This window comes from Dermacentor variabilis, chromosome 4 (assembly GCF_050947875.1).
Source record: "Dermacentor variabilis isolate Ectoservices chromosome 4, ASM5094787v1, whole genome shotgun sequence".
In the NCBI taxonomy this organism is placed as follows: domain Eukaryota; kingdom Metazoa; phylum Arthropoda; class Arachnida; order Ixodida; family Ixodidae; genus Dermacentor; species Dermacentor variabilis.
The window spans coordinates 199,462,765-199,484,235 of record NC_134571.1 but is presented as its reverse complement, the minus strand read 5'-3'; the positions used below and the strand labels follow the sequence as shown (position 1 = coordinate 199,484,235).

Genomic DNA, 21,471 nt, shown 5'->3' with positions numbered 1-21,471 from the left:
ATTAAGAGACAGTGTGTAAGTGTGGGGTAGAAGATTAATATGCATAAGACAAAGATAATGATAAATAGCCGAGCAAGGACAGAAGAGTTTAGGATGGCTAGTCAGCCTCTAGAGTCTTTGAAGGAGTACGTTTACGTAGGTAAAATAATCGCAGGAGACCTTGATTATGAGAAGGAAATTCACGGAATAAAAACGTTTTAGAGGGCATTCAGCCGACATTGTCAGATCCTGACTCGAAGCTTATCATTATCATTGAAAGGAAAGGTTTACAAGCAATGCCTTCTACCCGTGCTAACATATGGCGCAGAAACTTGGAGACTGGCAAAGAAGCTCGAAAACAAGTTAAGCACCAAGCAAATAGCGATGGAACGAATTATGTTAGACGTAAAGTTAAGAGACAGCAAGAGAGTGGTGTGGATCAGAGAGCAAACGGGGATAGCTGATATTCTAATTGACATAGCTGGGCAGGTCATGTAATGCGCCGGTTAGATAACCGTTGAACTATTAGGGTTACAGCATGAGTACCAAGAGAAGCGAAGCGCAGTCGAGGACTGCAGAAGATTAGGAGGGGTGATGAAATTAAGAAATTTGCAGGCGCAAGTTGGAATCGGTTGGCGCTGCACAGTGTAATTGGAGATCGCCGGGAGAAGCCTTCGTCCTGCAGTGGACATAAAATAGGCTGATGATGACGATGATTATATGTGGCATATTTACAGTGATGTGGAAACCATATAAAGTTCTAGAATATGAGCCAGGCTCTTCGAGTGAGTCTTTGGGCGAAACTACCCGCAGCATATGGAAGTGCAACTATCGACATGTGTCTTAGTATAAACAGCTACTTGACCACTGCTGAATGTGTTCCCTGAAGCAACAGAACCCTAAGATTAGTCAGCGCGTATTGACACTATAATTGCCATCAGTCGCGTAATTTCGATCTTGAACATTCCTTTGGCTACGGACTCCACATTGCCGCTTCGCGCAGGGCTAGGAGGTTTCCTTAGGCGTACTCTATACCGGCGCTGCTAAACAGGGTGTCGCGCTTAACTTGGGTGAAACACTTAAAATATGCAAATGCCACGTAGCTGTATAGAACCAAGGTAATGTGCTTTGCCGTCGCTTGGAGATACTGACATATCTTTCTTTTATTTCACCTAATTAGATAATTACTCTTAATTAAATAATCTTCTCAAATATTATATTACAATAAATGTATCAACGAGAAAATTGTAGAGCAAGATGAAAAACTCCCGACACATCTTTCTTCTGCTCAATACGGGCTACATAAAGATGTTTTTCCGAGCTTGAATGAAGCCCGCAAATACACGCAAAATTTCCGCGCGACTGGCGGCTCGATGCACTTTGCGTTTGTTGGCGGGCTTCTTTCACGCTCGGAAAAACATATTTATGTAGCACATATTGACGAACAGAGTGCTGTATCGGACGTTTATCATGTTGCTCTACAATTTTTTTGATTTACACATTTAATCTAATTGCAATATTTGAGAAGTTGATTGTTTAATTAAGGCGAATTATTAAGGAAAGAAAAGATATCAGTATCTCCAAGCGATGGCAAACAAGGTTACCTTGGTTCTATCCAGCTACGTGGCATTTGCAGGTTTTAAATGTTGGGCTCATGTTACGTGGGACACATGTGTAACAGAATTCGTGCGTAGTGACAACTGAAGTATTCTGCCAACGTTCGTTTTCTTTTCCGACGCAGATGATGATGTCTCCAGAATGCGCTAGTGTTTCAAGCAAACGAATCCATCTTGCGGAGTCTTAATGAGGTATAATGTGTATTTATGTATAGAAATGACGAATCAACAAAGTGTGATGCTGAGCTAATTGGTGCAAATTTACTGTCGATGTTTGCCGCGCAGAAAGTTAGCGGAAGAAAGGAGAAACGGAGAGAAAGGTCAGTAACCCGCAAGAAACTTTGTTTCGTGAAGAACCGCGTGTGCATCCATAGGTTACTTGGATGCGCCGATTCAAAGTAAGCTAACAAAAATTAATGTGTGCACCAAAAATTTCATGGTGCAACAACGAAAACAAACTGAAACTCGCCCTTTCAAAGCAAACAAGAATGTACGCTGATGCGTTCAATGGCCCCGTTTGACTTATCACGCTTCTATTGGCGTTCCTGCCATCGTACCACCGTTTCTTCCGGTAACGGGCATGACCTCAAACTGCATAACACAGCCACATGAGCCACAGTGCAAGCGCAGCTGTGAGCCAGTTCTATTCTAAAGCGAGTTTTCGCTCACTAACGGTACGCTAAAGCAAGACACTGCACCAATGTAGACTAATAGAGTATTGTTTGAGAACCATATTGTCGGTAATATTGTGGTAATAGGTTGAGTATTAGAACAGTAGAAGGCGATCGAAGATCGCGCCGCAACCCAGAAAACAGCACGTCAGTTTGGGGTCACAAATTTCAAACTATTTTTCCGTATTTGGACCCTGTTGGCACAGTGCAAGTTCCCGAAACTTGTCACGTTAACTCCTTGCCTCCTTTACAAAACAATATAATCTATTTTTGTCCATAAAGAAATAACTGGACCGCAGCAGAGGCCGTCAAAGTCAGTGACGTCACTGGGAGATGAGGCGGGAACTTCAAGAAGGCGGCGCCACCCATATTTCGTTTTTGTGCCTTTTTTGGCTTACCATCTTTGTAACAAGGCTTTTTTTTAGTCTCTTAAACACACCATCCGGTTCAGCCGATGTGTACCTTGTCATTCTTTTTTCGGCTAGCATTTTGCACCCCAAATATTGATGTCAAATAAGCAGTTGTTAAGGATATATACAGTAAGGCATCTTAAGTAAGCCGTTCACTGTAAGCCATCGTGACGTCCTTTGACGCTTGTCACCGAACGCCCGGGGGCGCCGTTATGTTTGGTCAAATCGTGACGCGTCCATCGCTTGCCTCAGCGGGCCTCTGCGGCCTCCGTTAAACGGGAGCGCACGACTCCGGTGCGGCGCAGCAAGACGCTGTTTTGGCGCTTGTCGCCAACTGTGACTGCGTGAATGGCACAGAACTTTGAGCAACTCTTCAGAAGACAAGTAAATGCCATATATCTGTCCTTCCGAGCTCGCTACGACTTGACGAAATGTCGCGATCACTTCCGTCTGGTGCGCGTACTGGAAGGCAAGGCTGAAAACTCTTTTCCGTGACAGTCATTGCTAACATTCGCTCATCGTTTTGCACCCTTTTGTTTATTGCCAATAATTTGGAAGCCACAGGGTCTCACGCTTCCAGTTCAGTAACGTTGTTTTGGTACCAAGTCGTGTAATTATTTTTCACGTAATCACTGGTGAATGTATCAATAGCAATAGATTTCTCTGTGTGACCCTCCAAATTTGAAATAGCCCTGTATTGATGTTTTGTGGCAGCTTACAGAAAAGATACACTATTGTTCGTCACTCGTTTACGTTGTGGCTGCGGAAGCAAGGTTCGCTGTGAACATCCTTATGTAAGACATGTAAGCCAGTCAGTTGTCGGCGTACTTTCGAACGATTGTGTACCCTTATGTAACACCTAACTATCAGTGAATTTCATTGAATGGAGCTCGAGGTTAGTGGAAACCGTAAAATAATATTTACAAGCGCGCGCGAGTATCTACTAAACTTGCGGTGTTGCCAGCTGTCATAGTATTTTTCGGCAATTTTGTATTTCATTAAATATAAGACATTTAGTTCAGTTAGATGAGAGTTTAACGCTTTATTTCGGGGCTGTGGCGCAAAGAAATAAGGACGAAGAAAGCCTGGTAGGACAGTTGCTGCAGTAAATAATAGTTAGCAGAACGACACAAACGAGTGGTAAATGTTTTTACAGTGCTTCTTCATAGCGAACAATGGAGCCGTGACAACTATTTGAAACTGATTACCCATTAATATAGCATCATGCGATGAGCGCACTGGTTCAAGAAAAAAAATAACTAATTGTGCATATTCTTTCTTTATGTTGCTTTCTCATTTCATTTATTTTAGGTAATATTACTATTGTTATAATTCTTGCATAACATTGTTACATATTGTGTGATTGTTGAGAATGTAAACATTTACTGTTGTATAACGCACTACACTCATTGATCATTGTTATTCTAACATGTCACCCTCCCCCCCCCCCCAACGTTTCCCGCTGTGTAGTGGTTCCGGGTCCTTAAGGAACGAATAAACGAAAATGAAGAAAAGGAAATCAAATACAAGGCACGCCGAGCTGATGAGCTCTTAGTACAGAGATACACGTGAGAGTGCCACATTTATCAACCACTAAACAGAAGGCAGCCCTACTCAAGCGTATACGCGTAAAAAATATTTAACAGATAAAAAAAATGTAGCGTTTCGCGTCCTTATACTTCGTAGTACTTCATGAAAGAGACAGAACTGCAAGGGCTCCATTCATTAAGATCGTGGGGTGCATATTGTGCTACACCAGAATATAAGTACAGGAAAGCTTCTGCAAGCCATCCCTCTGAGAACGCGCCTGCCGCGACAGGGGATCGAACCGCCGCGGAAGCGACGCTGCAGGTCTTGGGGAAGCAAAGGGCTGGTTGGATAGATGGATGGTATGAGCGTCACCTTTGGAACGAGGCGGTGGGCTTCGCCACCAAGCTATCGCCTAATGTCCTACCTAGGTTAAAAAAGAAAAATAAAAGAAAAGGAAAAAACCCACGGTGAATTGCCATAACCAATGTTTCTGAAGCCCTATTGTAAACATTGGTATTGTACGCCTCCGGCTAGGCGAGCGCCAGCGCCATCTCTTTATAGTGAGTCAACTAGTCGGTGACAAGGGTCTATAGCCGCGCCTCCCCCGCTCCGCCCCCTAGACAGTAAGATCTTGATGAGGGCTAGTTGGTTCATACTTAGAACTGAGGGGAAACAATGCTAAAAAGACGAGGACACAAGGAAACAAATACCACAGACAAGCGCTATCTGTAGTATTTGTTTCCTTGTGTCCTAGTCTTTTTCGCGCTGTTTCACCTCAGTTCCTAGACAGTTGTGGCGTCGCTACAGTAGTGACTGCCGCCATCGTCATAATCTCCCATAGCACACTGCAGCAAGCAAACGGCCCGAAAGTCATAGCCACCCTGGCAAAGCGTTCTTCCCTATTCCCCCTTCGCCATGTGGTGCTGCGGTTCTCCGCTCATTCGAAATTTAGTAGCCCTGAATCCACCACAAACCACACCACTGGGCCTAGTGGTGGGTGAATAATCAAAATTTCGAATGGGAGTCGAGTAGTCTTTATTACACGATTCGTAATTGATTCGAAAAATCACTATTCGAAGTTGTAGACAATTCGTTTCGTTGGAATACTATAGGAGACAGCAACAGCCTTTGCAGTCTGCAGGGAAAACGGCTAATGCAAATTGAGACTCATAAGAATGATTCTGTTTATGAAGAGCCGGTAGTTGTTGTGCAGACCATCTTGTTGCTGAACAGACAAAGAAAGGATGTAACTGGCGCACAAGAGTCAGCAATCGTTGGATAAGCATTTCACACCTTAGGCAGCCAAGGAATTGATGTCTCTAGTTAGACAGATCAATTCATTATTTTGGTCAAGCTCGCCATTTCTGGATTCCTTCAAAATAAAGCACCGTGGTTTAGTTTTGCCCTTAGCTCCGTCAACGAGCACTACACTCTATTTACGCATCTCGGATGTGTTATTCCTTTTTTCTTTCTTTTTCTTAATTGCTTTAAATATCATGGTGCACCGGGGATGATTGTACTTTCACTTTTTTCTAACTTACAAGCTTCTCATTTGAGCTGACATGAACTTGTTAACGTCATTACATGTGTCAAATACGATAAACAAGCCTTTTGTTCCTAAAGAAACTCCAGAGAACATTTCACAAATGTTGGGAACTGGGCACGCGAATTGTTTTTCCTCGAGCATACGTATTCAATTCGATTAGTTGCTCTAAAGCGTTTTCACTATAGTATTCGTATTTAATTCAATTCGAAAATCTGCATTTTCGAATACCCCTAACTGTGCTACATTGGCTACTTTTGTAACGCCTCGGCTTTTTAAGGAACCACATCAAGATATTCACCCGACGTCCTACTGCCAACGTTAGACTTCATAGCCCGCTTGCAATCATAGAAAATTAGCAGAGCCAGGTATTTTTCTCTTGTTTTTTTCCCATGAAGCGGTGGGAAGTGGTGGTAGATTCAAGATTGTACGGTAACATGAACTTTCCTTACCGATGATTGTTTTACTATACTGGTAAAAATATGATTGTAACCTTCCTACAAATTGAAATGGCCAGAGTAAAAAAAAGTAAATACCACCGCAAGTTCGCGCCTGATCGGCGCACTGCACGCACTTTGAGCTGCATGACTTGCTACTTGTATTTCGTCACGTCAGTGTAACTGCCGTGGTACATTGGCTGGCACACTTGACGCGCAACCGAACAGAGTTGTAAGCCCGATTGCCCCGCCTTCGTATCGCCCTGCCTCCATGCGCATCATCTTCGGCAGTTGTCGCGGCTGCGTGACATGCATTGCGGTAGCTGTGAGGCACGCTACCGGTGACCACAGGGACAGGCACTGTACTACAGACGACCACGCAGGCCGAAGCGCTCGAGTGCCTATTTCAACTTCGAGGAGCCCGAGCCGAAGAGGAGTGCATGGCCATCGAGATGGTGTACGTGACAGCGCCACTGCCACCGGCGCACGCACTGCTGGCCGCGCAGGTCAACTTCCTGCAGCAGTTCTCAGGAATCAACATGATTATCTTCTACACGTTCAACCTATTCGCCGACGCCGGACTGCGCATTAAGGAAGCGGACTGCTCCATTCTCATTGCCACTCTGCAGGTGAGTGTGACTGGCAAGAGTGTAGCAGTGCCAGCGGAATCAAATGCTTGCCGCTGCGTTAGGGTCGCAGGGACGGCAAGGTATCCGATTTCCAGCGGTCTTGAAGGTTGTATTGCATGCGCTTGGCACGAGGTCTAAACGCAGGTAAAACTTCCAGGAGCCCTGATACAAGGATTTCTGTCATCATGTGAGCAGAAAGGGAGCTGGAATAAGCTGTACAAGGTTGCGATACGCCGCTCAGATGTGACAGTTCATGCCGACACAGTAGCACCAGCTTTCTGTGGCTGGTACACCTTCGCGAATAACTTTCTGCTACGTGGTGTCGACCCCAAACGCAGTGTTCCACCCTCACCCTTAAGTCTCATTATGTTGTTCATGGTGAGCAGCGGTTATAAAAGGGTGATTGAATTGGGTTACGTTGTCTGCAGAGCGCTCGACCAAGGGCCCGCACTCGCAACGTCCTCATTTCCTCGAACGAGTCGTATTGCACACCACATTTGCATGAGTTCTCTGATTCTATCCATTAACACTATGCACATCCCATGCACTGAAGGAATCCACGTTATGCGAAGCATTTTGCAGGTACCTGGCTAAATAGCATCGTTTGGTGCTGCGCAAAGCGTTACCAGATAGACGAAAATGTTTGCCTAAAGCAAGCAACTGCCGATTTTACGCGAGCGTTTGTGTGACGAGAGCAGCAAGGCGATGGCGATGGCATGACGGATGACTTATTGGACTCCGCGGAAGAAACGTGATAACCAGCTCTCTGTCAAGGTGCAGCGATCCTGTAAAGGCGTTACACTGCGCGGGTAACTGGGGCTAAAGCCCTCATGAGCAAATTGCTGTTATGCGATAAACTGGACACGATGGACATTTCTTCGCGCGTTCCATTTCTTCGTATATAACGCGCGCACGAACTCATTTCTATTGTCAGGAACTTGTTGTGTGACAGGCAGCATGTGCAAGAGTCTCAAATTGCTAGTTGGCATTGGCACTACGTGAGTACTCATGCTTCTGGTTACTTGATATGGACAACGGTTCGGCAGATTTGTTGGCTGGTGGACCCTTGCACGATCTCACCATCGGGCAGGCAACTGAAGAGGCCCGAAACTAGGTGAAATCGGAACCCGCCTACCTACTAACCATAAAGTGCCTCAAAGGAAACTAAGAATGCTTCGTGTGAGAGGAGACCCTCGTGATAAAGTTCTGACACCAGTGGCGGACATAGTGATGAAGTAGAATACCCTTACGTGTGCTGCTTGTGAGACCAATAATTAAAAAGGCTATCACTCACTAAGCGTTTTGCGCTGAATGTTTTTTTTTCTCCTTTCTCGGCTTCGTTTTGTGGAAATACAGTAAATTGATGGGGCAACCTCGATCGGCGCGCAGGTGTTCGCCACCATGGTGGCTGTCGCTATGATGGACATGGTGAGCCGGAGGCGTCTGCTGCTTGTGTCATCGCACATGTGCGTCTTCTCGCTGATAGCAATGGGCGCCGTGGCGCACGTAAGATCGGAGGGCGAAGACCGCGAACGCGATGTGCTCGACCGGATACCGGTGCTCCTCGTTGCCTTTTACATGGTCGGTAAGTGCTTACCTAGGGCCTACCTAAGCACGTGTCTTTCGGGGCATTATTTATTCCGAGTGTCGTTTCATCTGCAGTGATTTTCAGTGAAAACTTAAGGGAAAAGGAAACTGTACAGCGTCAATGACGGCTGTTGAGTAAGCGGCTATAAAAAGGGCGTAAGTAGTATGGCCGAGATGCATACGAAGTAAAGTGTTCGCGGTTAAAGTAGACTACGTGAAATATTTTGTAAGAAAGTGCTCGAAAGCGTTAGGCAGAGGTTGTCCGATATTTGCGGTAATTGCGCGAAATAACTTTAGTTGACACTGAGATTATTTACATTTGTGAAGAATAGGAGGGAATGTTAAAGGACTACTGACAAATTTTGTCTCATTTTTATTGCTTTATCGGAAACCGGTCGAACCAGGAATTACGTTATGAGGTCTAGATTCCTTGAGAGTGCAACACAAAATTCGGAGGACGGTTAAGCTTCGCCTTTAAAGGGCTCCTCACCAGGCCCCATAGCATATTTTGGTTATACGCTAGAAGTTGTTACGTGTCCTCTAGGGAGCGCTCTGCCACAAAGTTTTTCAAATCGGCTCATTATTAGCCGAGATAGAAAAAATTGGCAGTGGCTTAGCTCGGCTATGCCAGGATATACGTAGCGAAAGCTAAGGCATAGCATGGTTACCCTTGGTTGATCTTGATTGCGAGTCCAGGTTAGTCTGGTTGTCTAGCTATATTGCGGCGTTTAGCCAGTCATTCAGTGCGCTGTTAGTGTGTTTCCTGGGCGATTCGTTTCCTCTTCATCTCGTTACGATGTCGATTCCAGGCCTCCTCCTGCTTATCAGAATTGTCGACGTCCATACTGCCACCTCAACTGTGGTTGCAGCGCACGCGAGCTCTCCTTCTCAATCCTCCGACATGTTATAAGCTGCCGAAGCGAGTGGAAGCGAGCGTAACGACGAGGAACGCGTGTGACGTCATACCAAACGGCGTTGCGGAATCGAACGGCGCTTCGAAGCGGCGGAACACCTGTGGCTCGGTGCTACTAGTGGGGCATGCGCAGTAGTGACTAGGGAGCGAGAGAGAAAATTTTCTGCGGCGACGCGCCCGTTGTGACGTCATGTGCCTCCTCAGAGCACCACCATGGCGAAATTGCGAATTCGTGGCCAGTAAAGCTTTCGCTTTATTATTGCTACGGCAGAGTATTTGCGTTCACGAAGAGGCGAGCAGTGTGAAGACAACGATGACGATTAGACGCTAGCGCGGGCTGTTGCCTCTTGGTCAAGCGCTGCGTATTTTCTTGTAAATATACTTGTACATAGCTTTTATCTGTTTCTTCCTACGTAACATATCTGGTCGAGGTGGACGTTCCCTGTACCTCGTCACGGAGCTTCGCAGTGGACGGTACGTCGAGACTTCCTTCATGGCTCCCGGCTCCGACAGCTGCTGCCACTTCGACGACCTACATTACTCTCCCTGCTCCCCGTGATCCTGGCGTATTCTCGGGCACAGATGGAGAAGACGTCGATGACTGGATTAGCCTGTACGAACATGTCAGCCGCAATAACCAGTGGGACCCTACTATCATGCCCGCCAACGTAGTCTTTTACCTCGGTGGCACACCTCGAATGTGGTTACGATGAGCTCACCAGTTGGGATTCACTTAAGGAAAAGCTTCGAGACTTGTTCGGCAACCCCTATGGTCACCAACTTGCCGCGCAGAAGGCGCTTTCCGGCCGTGTGCCGACGACAACAGAGCCCTATGTCACGTTCATTCAGGACGCTTTGGCTCTGTGCCGCAAAGTTTACACACACATGACTGAGTCAGACAAGGTTTTCCACATCCTCAAAGACATTACCGAGGATGCCTTCAACTTGCTCGTTTGCAACAACGTGGCTACAGTGGATGCAGTTATAAAGAAGTGCCGCCGCCTGGAACTCGCTAAAATCCGACGTATTGACCAGCAGTTTGCCCGTCTGCCCAACACTCCAGCGACATCTTCCTGTGACGATGGTCCTCTTCCCAACAACACTGCCGATGTTACCAGGATCGTCCGGCGTGAGATCGAGGCCGCCTATCCGGCTGCCTTCGACTCCAGTCCCACCAACGCACCTGCAGTCACGGTTTCCCTGATCCAGGCGGTTGTCCGCCAGGAGTTCGAAAACATGGGTCTTCACACCATCTGTTCGGCCCATCGCCCTGATATCCGCCCGGCTTCTTCGATTCCACCCCGTCCCGCATCTTCTTACCCACCACGGTTCCACAACCCACCTGAATGGCGCACTGCTGACGACAAGCCCATTTGTTTTCACTGCATTTGTTTTCACTGTTTTCATTGGGAACATTTCTCAGCACTGTCGCAGTCGCTGGAGTTCCCCGACCCGTCTACTTATACTGCCTACTCTCGCCCCCAAGGTGGCTTCTTCTCGTCCCTATGCCGCACGCTCCGATAATGCCGCCGCTGATTCTCCTGCACCGAACCGCCCCTATTCTCGTTCGCCTTCACCCCAACGACGACAATCTCGCTCTCCCCAGCCCCGTCGCTCCTATTCGCCGACTCCCTTCGGACACCACACCCAGCTGGAAAACTAGACGGTGCAGCGCCTCTAGGTGACGCTGCATTACTCCCTACGCCGCTAAATCCTCTACTGGCGTTGCCCACTCATCTGAACCTTCTTGACGTGCAAGTAGACGGTGTTTCTGTGTCTGCTCTTATAGACACTGGGGCGCATTTGTGGGTAATGAGCGCTGACCTTCGTAACCGGCTTAAGAAAATTATCACGCCCGCCACGACGCCTCTTGTCCGTGTCACCAATGGCGGAACAGCCCACGTAATTGGTATGTGTACCGCCCGCGTCTCCTTCGCTGATCGCTCCACTATCGGGCTATTCACAGTCATCGCCCACTGTCCCCACGACATAATGCTCGGCTTAGACTTCCTCTCCGCACATTCTGCTCTCATCGATTGTTCCGCTAGTACTCTCCGCCAGGACCTGCCTGTTTTGGATCCCGCTGAACTACACCCCAGTCGCCTCAGTTCCATCGACTTCGTTCGCTTGCCACCTTAGGCACTGAATTACGTTGACTTAGTGTCATCCCCACCAGTCCCCGACGCTCACTAGATCGCGGATCCTATTCAAGACGTCCTCCTTACACACGGGATCACAGTACCTCATTAAGTTTTATCTATTACGGCGAATTGCGTCTGCCTGCCAGTGGTTCATTTTGGCTTGACAACACAAGTGCTGCCACGCGGGATGTCTCTGGCCCAGCATTGCTCATTCGAGGATACGATACAAGTGCTGCCACGCGGGATGTCTCTGGCCCAGCATTGCTCATTCGAGGATCACTCAGTAGCATCTATTGCAGTAAACGACAATTCACCCGGTCGTCCTCTACCATCACTGTCAGCAACTTGTGCCATCACCGACTTACAGAAAATTATTGCACCCGACTTGCCGTCCGAGCACGCTCGTGAGCTCTACCGCGTTCAGTTTTCCTACCACGATATTTTTGACTTTAAGGATCGTCCTTTGGCCCAAACTACCGCTGTTAAACATCGAATTAATACCGGCGATGCCGCTGCTATTCATCGCCGCCCGTATCGATGTCACCGGCTGAACGTCAAGTTATTCACGCAGAATTTCGCAAAATGCTTGCCAAGAACATTATTGAACCGTCATGTAGTCCATGGGCGTCACCTGTTGCATTGATCAAAAAGAAGGATGGCTCATGGCAATTTTGCGTGGATTATCGGCACTTTAGCAGGGTTATCAAAAAGGACGTGCATCCCCTACCTCGGATTGATGACGCCCTTGACTGCCTCCACGGCGCTCGCTATTTCTCCTCTATTCACGTTCGCTCCGGCTATTGGCAGATTGCCGTGGACGATCTCGAGCGCGGGAAGACTGCTTTTGTTACACCCGACGGTCTTTATCAATTCAAAGTGATGCCGTTCGGTCTATGTAACGCCCCTGCCACTTTTGAACGCATGATGGACTCCTTTCTTCACCGTTTCAAATGGTGAACGTGCCTGTGCAACCTGGACGACGTTATAGTATTCTCTCTCCCCAACGTTTGCTACGCACCTCGAGCGTCTCTTAGCAGTTCTGAACGTTTTTCGTCGAGCCGGTCTGCAACTCAACGCATCGAAGTGTCAATTCGGCCGTCGCTAGATTACCGTCCTTGGACATCTCGTTGATGCGATCGGACCCAGGCCAGATCCATGCTGTTACGCACTTCCCTGTTGTTAAGTGTGTCAAGGTAGTGCGCAGCTTCATCTGCCTTTGTTCGTACTTCCGCCGTTTCGTGAAAAATTTCACCACCATAGCATGACCTCTACCCGAGCTTTTTAAAAAAGACGCCCCTTTCCAGTGGGGCGATAACGAGGCCTCTGCATTCTCGCATCTAATCGACCTTCTCACAACGCCTCCCGTTCTGGCCCATTTGCATCCTTCTGCGCCTACCGAAGTCCGTACTGCTGCCAGCGGTCACGGAATTGGCGCAGTACTGGCACAACGCCAGCGCGGCCACGACCATGTTATCGCTTACGCCAGCAGGCTCCTCTCACCCGCAGAGCGCAACTATTCCATCACTGAGCGTGAGTATGTGACCCTAGTTTGGGCGGTTGCGAAATTCCGCCCATACTTATATGGCCGACCTTTTCCCGTTGTCACAGGCCATCACGCGCTTTCCTGGTTGTGCTAACTGAAAGATCCTACAGGAAGACTTGGTCACTGGGCCTTACGCCTCCAGGAATCTTCGTATACTGTCAACTATAAATTTGGCCGACTACAGAAGGACGCTGACTCCCTCTCTCGCTACCCGGTAGACGAGCCTGACGACGCCGACAGTAGTAGCGCCAACGGCATTTTTTCTGTGTCTTCCTTCGCTAACGTCGCCAATGAGCAGTACCGAGACCTTTCGCTGCAAGCACTCATCGAGCGTCTACGCTCTATACCTATCGACGCATCCGTTCACCGATATGTCCTCCAGGGCGGCTTTCTGTATCGAAGGAACGTCCTCCCTGACGGCTCTGATCTTCTCGTGCCAAAACATCTGCTACAGACAGTGCTCTTTGAGATGCATGACGCACCCACTGCAAGACATCTTGGGGTAACCCGCACGTACGACCTCGTCCGCCGCCGCTTCTATTGGCCTGGTCTCGCTCGCTCCATCCTACGCTATGTTGCTGCCTGTGATCCCTGCCAGCGTCGGAAAACACCTCAGGTGCTACCTGCCGGTCCTCTCCAGCCGATCACCGTCCCTCTGGAACCGTTCTTTCATGTTGAATTAGACCTCCTCGGTCCCTTTCCCACGTCATCCTCTTGGAAAAAATGGGTAGCCGTCGGAACTGATTACGCCACCCGATACGCTATAACGCGGGCTCTCCCTACCAGTTGCGCCACTGACGTCGCGGACTTTCTTTTGCGTGACATTATCTTGCTTCATAACGCCCAGCGACAGCTGCTTACTGAACGTGGTCGCAACTTCCTCCCGAAAGTTATCGCCGACATTGTGCGTTCCTGCTCCATTCAACACAAGCTGACTACCTCATACCATCCTCAAACCAATGGCCTGACAGAGCTGTTAAACCGTACTCTTACCGATATGCTGTCCAAGTACGTTTCCATGGACCACCACGACTGGGACATTGCCCTTCCTTACGTAACATTTGCGTACAATTCTTCTAGGCACGACACCGCCGGATTTTCTCCATTTCATCTACTGTACGGTCGCGAACCTACCTTGCCGCTAGACACGGCACTTCCTCCTGCTGTGATCATAACAAGCGAGTATGCGCGCGACGCCATCGCCCTCGCCGACCATGCACGCCAGCTTGCCCGTGCTCGACTGACGGCCTCACAAACCACTCAGCAGTATCAGTACAACGCCCGCCATCGTGACGTACAGTTCTCGCCTGGTGCGCTCTGACTCCCGTGGTCGCCCTCTCATCACGTAGCACTTTCAGAGAAGCTCCTTTCGCGGTACAGAGGGCCCTACCGCGTGTTGCGCCAGGTGGCGCCTTTGACGTACGAAATTGCTCCTGTGGATTCAACCTCGTCCTCTCCTCTGGCATCTAGTGATGTCGTGCATTTCAGTAGGCTCAAGTCCCGCTACACTGCTTCCGAGTCTGGCCTTTAGTCGCTCCGGGACGGCGCTTTTGCCGCCGGGGTAGTGCTACGGCAAAGTATTTGCCATCACGAAGAGGCGAGCAGTGTGAAGACGACGACGACGATTAGAGGCTAGCGCGGCTGTTGCCTTTTGGCCAAGCGTTGCGTATTTTCTTTTAAATATACTTGTATATAGCTTTTCATCTGCGTCTTCCTACGTAGCAATATTTCAGTACAGCGAACCCTACATTTCAGCAGGCGGGCTCCCCTGCCAAGAAAGGCGCTCTCTCCACTCGCCCCGTCTAGTCTAGGCAAGCGAAATTCCTTCCTTGCGTTCTGCCCACAATATAAGAATAGTTTAAGTGAGACGACGCCGCCGCTTTCCGCTGCGCGGCAAAGCTCTGCTTCTCCAGTGCCCCAACAGATGGCGCTACCAACTGTAGCACGGCTTTGGTTGTGGGAATTTCTAGTGTTTTTTTTTAACCTAGGTAGGACATTAGGCGGTGTAATAGTAAGACCTTGGTGGCGCAACCTACCGCCACGTTTCAAAGGGGACGCTCATAACATCCATTCATCCATCCATCCGGCTGAGACGATCCGCTCTGAGGTGAGGCCAGTAGGGCCAAGTAAACAAGAATCCTAATTAATGTCGCAACGGCATCGTTGCGAGGCCAAAGCAAATTGTCCAGTAAAACAATACTTTGATATTGCCACCTTCATGTTCTGCATTATAAAAGCGCATCATTTATCAAGCAGCTAGCGTTCGATTCTATGTGCCGCGAAGGCGAAACAGCGAGTTGTGTCCGGCTATAGGATGAATAGGCGTCTGGAATGTTTTCGCTGGCCGCGGTCATCAGTCGTAGGCTGTCAAGCGTAGGTACTGTTATAACAACGAGTTTATTTTCCGCCGCTCCCGAGCGACTTATCATGGCAAGAACGCGATGGGCTTTAAGAGAATGTACAAGAAGCAGTTGCAACATCTTGGCCAAGAAAACGGCTAATAAACTGTTATAACTCTTGCAACCTTGTCCTGTTGTGCTCAACAAAGTGTCTGCATGTCTTTGGCAAAATCAAATTCGATGCTGTCTGTCACATATACTTTGTATCTAAGTTTGATACATACAGTTTATAGTCTTGTTCGTGAAAAGAATGCGTACATCTGTGAGGATGACCTTTAGGCATTGACCTCATAGATGTAATTTATTTGCAATGCAGAAAAATTACATCGGTAAGAGTAGCAGTGTACATAGCACCACACGCACACAAAAGGAAAGTTTGTCACATATGTACTACACATAAGCACTATATTACACATTGCACTCGTCCCGGATAAAAGAAATCATACAAGTTTCGCCAATTTATGCAAGTCTTGGCTTTTTTTGCATGCGTGTTTCCCAACTGTTGGCAGTATGGCCGCATACGCCGGCACACATAATAGTGTATGAGCTTAGCAAGCATTTCTTCTTTATGAGCAGCACATGGAAATGTGAAGTTGAAGTTTTCTAGCAAAGCTTCAGCCGTGCAATCATATGCATCTCTTTCGCCAGCATGTTTTGCGAAGTGCTCCTCAGCATTCTTAAGAAGAAAAAAAAACGGATGCATATTCGAATGCGTGTGCCTTCCTCTCATCTTACAGTTTACCAAGTCGGCTTCAGGTACCTTTTAAATGCCTTTCTGTCCAACCAGAGCCTCCTTACAAACTGTACAGGATGTTTGAGAACCAAGCTTTCGTGACACTAATCCAGTGACATAATACACTATGCAGTCGATAATTGCAGCATTCGAATAGTCATGCTCAAACACATCATCGCACTCCCAGGTTTCCTCACTGATAAGATCATCCAGCTTCTGCTTGAGGACATGAATTTTATCGCTGTGCTGAACACCTGCAGGTTTAAACACCTCTCTAAAATCATTGAGGGTGAGAAAAGTAGACTCCTCTTTCTCTGACGCTACACAGTTGCCAAACTGTGGTAGCCTCGATAAAGAATAAAGAGAAAGCATGCGGTAAAGCTGCAGGAATGTTGGGAATGTGGGATGCTCAGTTTGGCCATTCGCTTGTCTTATAATTAAAAAAAACAACCTCCAAGGGATCCTGGTTCATCTTGGGTGACAGCACGTACTTGAAACCGCACAACCTCAGAAGCAATTCTGACAGTTCCTGAACAGATTTAAGGGCAACAGGCAAGCCTTCGGTGGTAGATTGTGTTAAAAAAAGGTCTTGGTGAATGTCACCCCTCACAACTTCCTGCTCTCAGCCATCTAGACATTTAGACGCCGACTTGAGAGCCTGAAAATCTTTACGTTCAAGTGTAAGGCCTTCTGCGGGAAAGCCACAATTGAGAGCGTAAAAAAGGTTATTCATCAAGAGGTTAAAGTCCACAGTTGCTGGACATGGTCAAGCGGACGTGCACCTCTTCGTGCATAGAAAGACATTCCCTTGGCAAGTGAGTTGCTGAAAACATGTGTGGTCAGCTTCACCCGCATTCTGAGCTTATGTGAAGGATTTAAATGACAATATGCGAGTTTTGGGCACACCCTAAGTTCAGCTGCATTTTTGGTATCTGCCACAATAAGTGTCTCATAGCAGGACCATTTCACTAGCCACAAATTTATTGTTAAAGTCTTCTTGTCATGGAGACGATTCCGAATGTACTTGAATAAATGAGGTGTGTCTGCCACGACATACAGTTTTCTTGAGGCCTCTAATGGATGTTCAAAACCATTAACAACATGTTCTAGAGTGCCGCTTATTCCGACCTGCTTCCACATTGCCCTAATTGTAGATGCACCATCGCAGACACCATCAACAGAAATTACCACCTGCTCTAAGTACACAATGCACTTCAGGAACAGCTCTGCAAGGACAGTCCCCGTTGTTGCTCCTTTTGAAGCAAACACTGCTACAGGTTATGAATAACTGTCAGCAAAAGGTTCGAAGGCGAACGCTATACCGTGGTCTGCCAGCTCACTACATTGCCCACCTTGGTCTCCATAGTCAAGAAGACCAGCATACGTCAAGGTTTTCGAACCTGTATTTCATCTAAAATCAGCATCCCTCTGCGCTGAAAGGGTGTTTTCCTTGCTAGTTTAATCTTGAGAGCTTTCATAAAATTATCATCAAAACCATATTTCAGTCCAACCATGTTGACGTATTTTCTTATGGTGGATGTGCATTACCTGGGCAATATGTTATTACTTCGCAAGAATGAGTAAGTAGTGGGGCTCCTGATCTTTAGCAAGAGTCCTAGGATTAGCCACTCATCTGTATAGCGCATATTATTCTTTGTTGTGCACTTAGCTGCGGGTATACATTCCTGCACACGAAGGAGCTGCATCGGTGGAATGTTAAGAGCTTGCAGTTTCTTTTTAACATCTTCCTCCTGCAATTTGATTAGTTCATCTTTGCTCTCTTGAAGTTGTTTAGTTATCAATCGGTTGCACTTCAGTAGCCGTGCCCGTGACTTTTGCACGACAGCGCTTGCGCGACGCAAGGCGTCAAGCTTCTGTTTTTTGGCAGGTGACATAGACAGCCTGAGCACCCCAGTGGTTGCCACTGTTTCGCTCGAGCAGCTTGCCGATGGCATGAATTCTGAGAGTACCAGATAGGCTACTGCATGCACGACATATGTCTTCCGCAGGTAACCACAGTGGCCATCTTTTATGCCTCCATTTACTCTGGCAGTCAACAAAAGCACATTCCGGAGTCACAGAAGGAAAGTCCTTCTTATTAGGTCCCCCGCTGGAAATGTGTAATTGGTCAACGGTTTTTAGAGCATCCTCAACTTGGGAAGATAACATAGCACAACTATTTATGCCTAGCGGACTTGTAGTAGCTTCACGGGACGGCCGGACGCGCGACTTAAGGCATTTACTTTTAATTTACTAATAATTTTATTTTATAATTTCATTTCTTATAATTTACTGTCTAAAATGCAACATGGGTTTAGGCGCGGTTTCAGCACGTTAACGCAGCTAGCTGGGTTCACGCATGACATTTCATTTAACCTTGATGTAGGCAACCAGGTTGATGCCATTTTTATAGATTTCTCGAAGGCATTTGACACCGTTTTACATTCTAAACTTATTGCTAAACTTAATGCTGTGCTCAATAATCCTCATTTAGTTAACTGGATTTTAAGCTTTCTGTCATTTCGCTCCCAGTTCGTGTCTTACAGTTCGAGTGACTCCGCTACTGTTGATGTGACATCAGGTGTGCCCCAAGGCGCCGTCCTTGGGCCGCTTCTTTTTTTATTATATGTAAACGATTTGCCACTTCACTGCTCTTCTAACATCCTCTTTGTGCTGATGACTGCGTTCAATATGAAGTGATTAACTCTTCTAATGATCATTATCATCTTCAAGAGTCGTTTTCTACGTTTTGCGATTGGTGTAACACTTGGCAAATGAACATTAATTTCAATAAAACCGTTCTGATATGTTTCTGCAACAAATCTTCCCCCTCCCTATTTAGTTACTCGTTCAAGGCCGTGCTGTAGAGGACGTTTCTGAGTATAAGTATTGTGACGCAGCAGTTATAACGACGTTTATTCCGCGTCGAAGATGCGGCGAACCGACAACGCCCACAGCACCGATCACACTCAAAAGCCAGCCCCACAAGCGATGATGAAGAAGAACCCCATATGAACCCCACATGATGATGATCATGTACAGATGACAAAGAATAGCTTATAAATTCCCACACTAATGTCCCCTCGCGCGAGAGCGGCCATCCTAGCCACAATTCAAAGGGGCGGCAAAAGCCTCGTGAAAGACTTCATAAGGGAAACGTGGACAATCTCAGCGGCGCGGCAGCGGCGGTCATTTGGAACAATAACCGGTACCACGCGATAGTCAACCGGAGAAGTCTGCTCCAAGACTTTGTAGGGGCCGATGAACCGAAGCTGAAACTTGTCACAAAAGCCAGGAGTACGAACTGGTGTCCGGAGTAGCACTTCCTCGCCAGGGCGGAAGCACACGACGCGATGAGAGGCGTCGTAATGCTGCTTGCGTTCCTGTTGCCGTGCTTCGGGGTTGATGCGGGCGAGCTGGCGACAACGCAGAATGGGGGCACATATTCTTCACAGGAGGATGGACATTGATGGACAGTTGGCGCGAAGAAAGAGACTTCAAGACAGGAAGAGGGCGAACGACCATAGACAAGGTAGAATGGCGAGTAACCGGTGGTGCGTTGAACGGCGGTATTAGATGCAAAAGTCACGAATGGCAAAATTGCGTCCCAGTTTCTGTGATCCGGTTCTATGTACATGACTAGCATGTCTGACAGCGTGCGATGAAATCGCTCTATGAGGCCGTTGTTTTGCGGATGGTAACTGAAGGTAGTCTTGTGGGTGGTTCCGGAGGGTCTGAGTATTTCGTCTAGTATTTGCGAGAGGAGTGCTTTTCCACGGTCGCTCAGGAGGATGCGAGGAGCACAATGACGCAGTATTAAGGATTGAAGTACGAATGCAGCAACTTCAGAGGCTGAGGCAGAATTCACACAAGTTGTTTTGGCGTAGCGTGTCAAGTGATCAACGGCTGTCACAATCCATCGTTTACCGGTGAGAGTAACAGGAAGAGGACCATACGGGTCAATGCCAACGACCTCAAATGGTTGCGACGGACAAGGAACCGGTTGCAATTGTCCGCTTGGAGCTGATATAGAGAGCTCTCGACGCTGACATAGGGCGCGGGAAGCGACATACCTCGCTACACTGTCGGACAATCCACGCCAGTAGAAGCGACCTTTGACGCGGTCATAGGTTTTCGGGAAACCAAGGTGACCAGCAGTCATGTCGTCGTGAGAAGCCTGCGGGACATGAGCACGTAGAGAGCGTGGCAGGACAGGAACCCAGCGTTGACCGTCAGGGAGATAGACATGACGGTATAAGACGCGGTTGTCAATCTTAAATTGCGTCAGCTGTCGACGAAGGCGGGCGTTAGGCGGGCGCGAAGCTCCTTAAAGGTTGTCTGTGATGCGCTGACAGTAAGAGCCGCCAAGTTGATGAGATTAGAAGGATTTGTTGTCGTGTGGAGGCATATCGTCGACAGTGGCCAACAAGAAAGCATGTGAGGAGGGATCGTGCGAAAGCTTGTCACGGATGGTAGTTTGAGGTCCATTGCATGGTGTCGTTAGAAGCGGACAATGACAAAGCACGTCTGCATCTTGGTGTTTTTTCCGCACTTGTAGGTAGTAGTAAAGTCGTGTACTTTCAGACGAAGAATCCACCGACCAAGTTGTCCAGACAAGTTCTTCAGCGTTGAAAGCCAGCATAATGCATAATGGTCTGTAACGATCGTAAACCGGCGGCCGTGAAGATAAGCGCGAAACTTATACACAGACCAAATGATTGCTAGGCATTCCTGCTCCGTGATGGTGTAATTCTTTTCGGCGTTTGTCGGAACGCGACTTGTGTATGCGACGACCCTCTCACCTAAAGTGTCGTCTCGCTGTAGGAGAATGCCACCAATGCCGTGACCACTAGCATCCGTATGCAGGAGTAGGAGCAGCTTCATCAACATGGCTTAGTACTGGTTCAGATGTGAGAGCGCGCTTCATATGGACGAACGCAGATTCACATTCGCGAGGCCACACAAAGGGAACATTACAACCCAGTAATTTGTGCAAAGGTGACCCTATTGAGGCGAAGCCTAGTATGAATCGGCGAAAATAGGAAGCGAGGCCTAAAAAACTACGCAAATCTTTGGTGTTTTCGGGACGAGGGAAGTGCTGAACTGCCCAAACCTTTTCAGGATCAGGATGAATGCCATCTCTGCTCACAATGTGACCTAGTACCTTGATCGTCTTGCTCGCAAAATGGCATTTCTTGGTGTTTAGCTGAATTCCAGCGTTGGCAAGGCACGTGAGAACTTCATCCAGACGTTGCAGGTACTGAGAGAAGGTTAATGAGAAAACAACAATATCGGCCAGGCAGCACAAGGAAGTCTTCCACTTCAGGCCGCGAAGAACGG

General features: G+C 47.8%; 1 protein-coding gene across 1 annotated transcript in view; it reads left to right on the top strand.

The window, feature by feature from the left end:
* LOC142578499 (facilitated trehalose transporter Tret1-like) overlaps positions 1-21,471 on the top strand; it is a 92,140-nt gene that overhangs the window by 44,039 nt on the left and 26,630 nt on the right. Inside the window, exons 4-5 of the mRNA XM_075687880.1 lie at positions 6,558-6,815; positions 8,205-8,400. Coding sequence (XP_075543995.1) covers positions 6,558-6,815; positions 8,205-8,400 — 454 coding nt within the window. The remainder of the gene's footprint in view (positions 1-6,557; positions 6,816-8,204; positions 8,401-21,471) is intronic.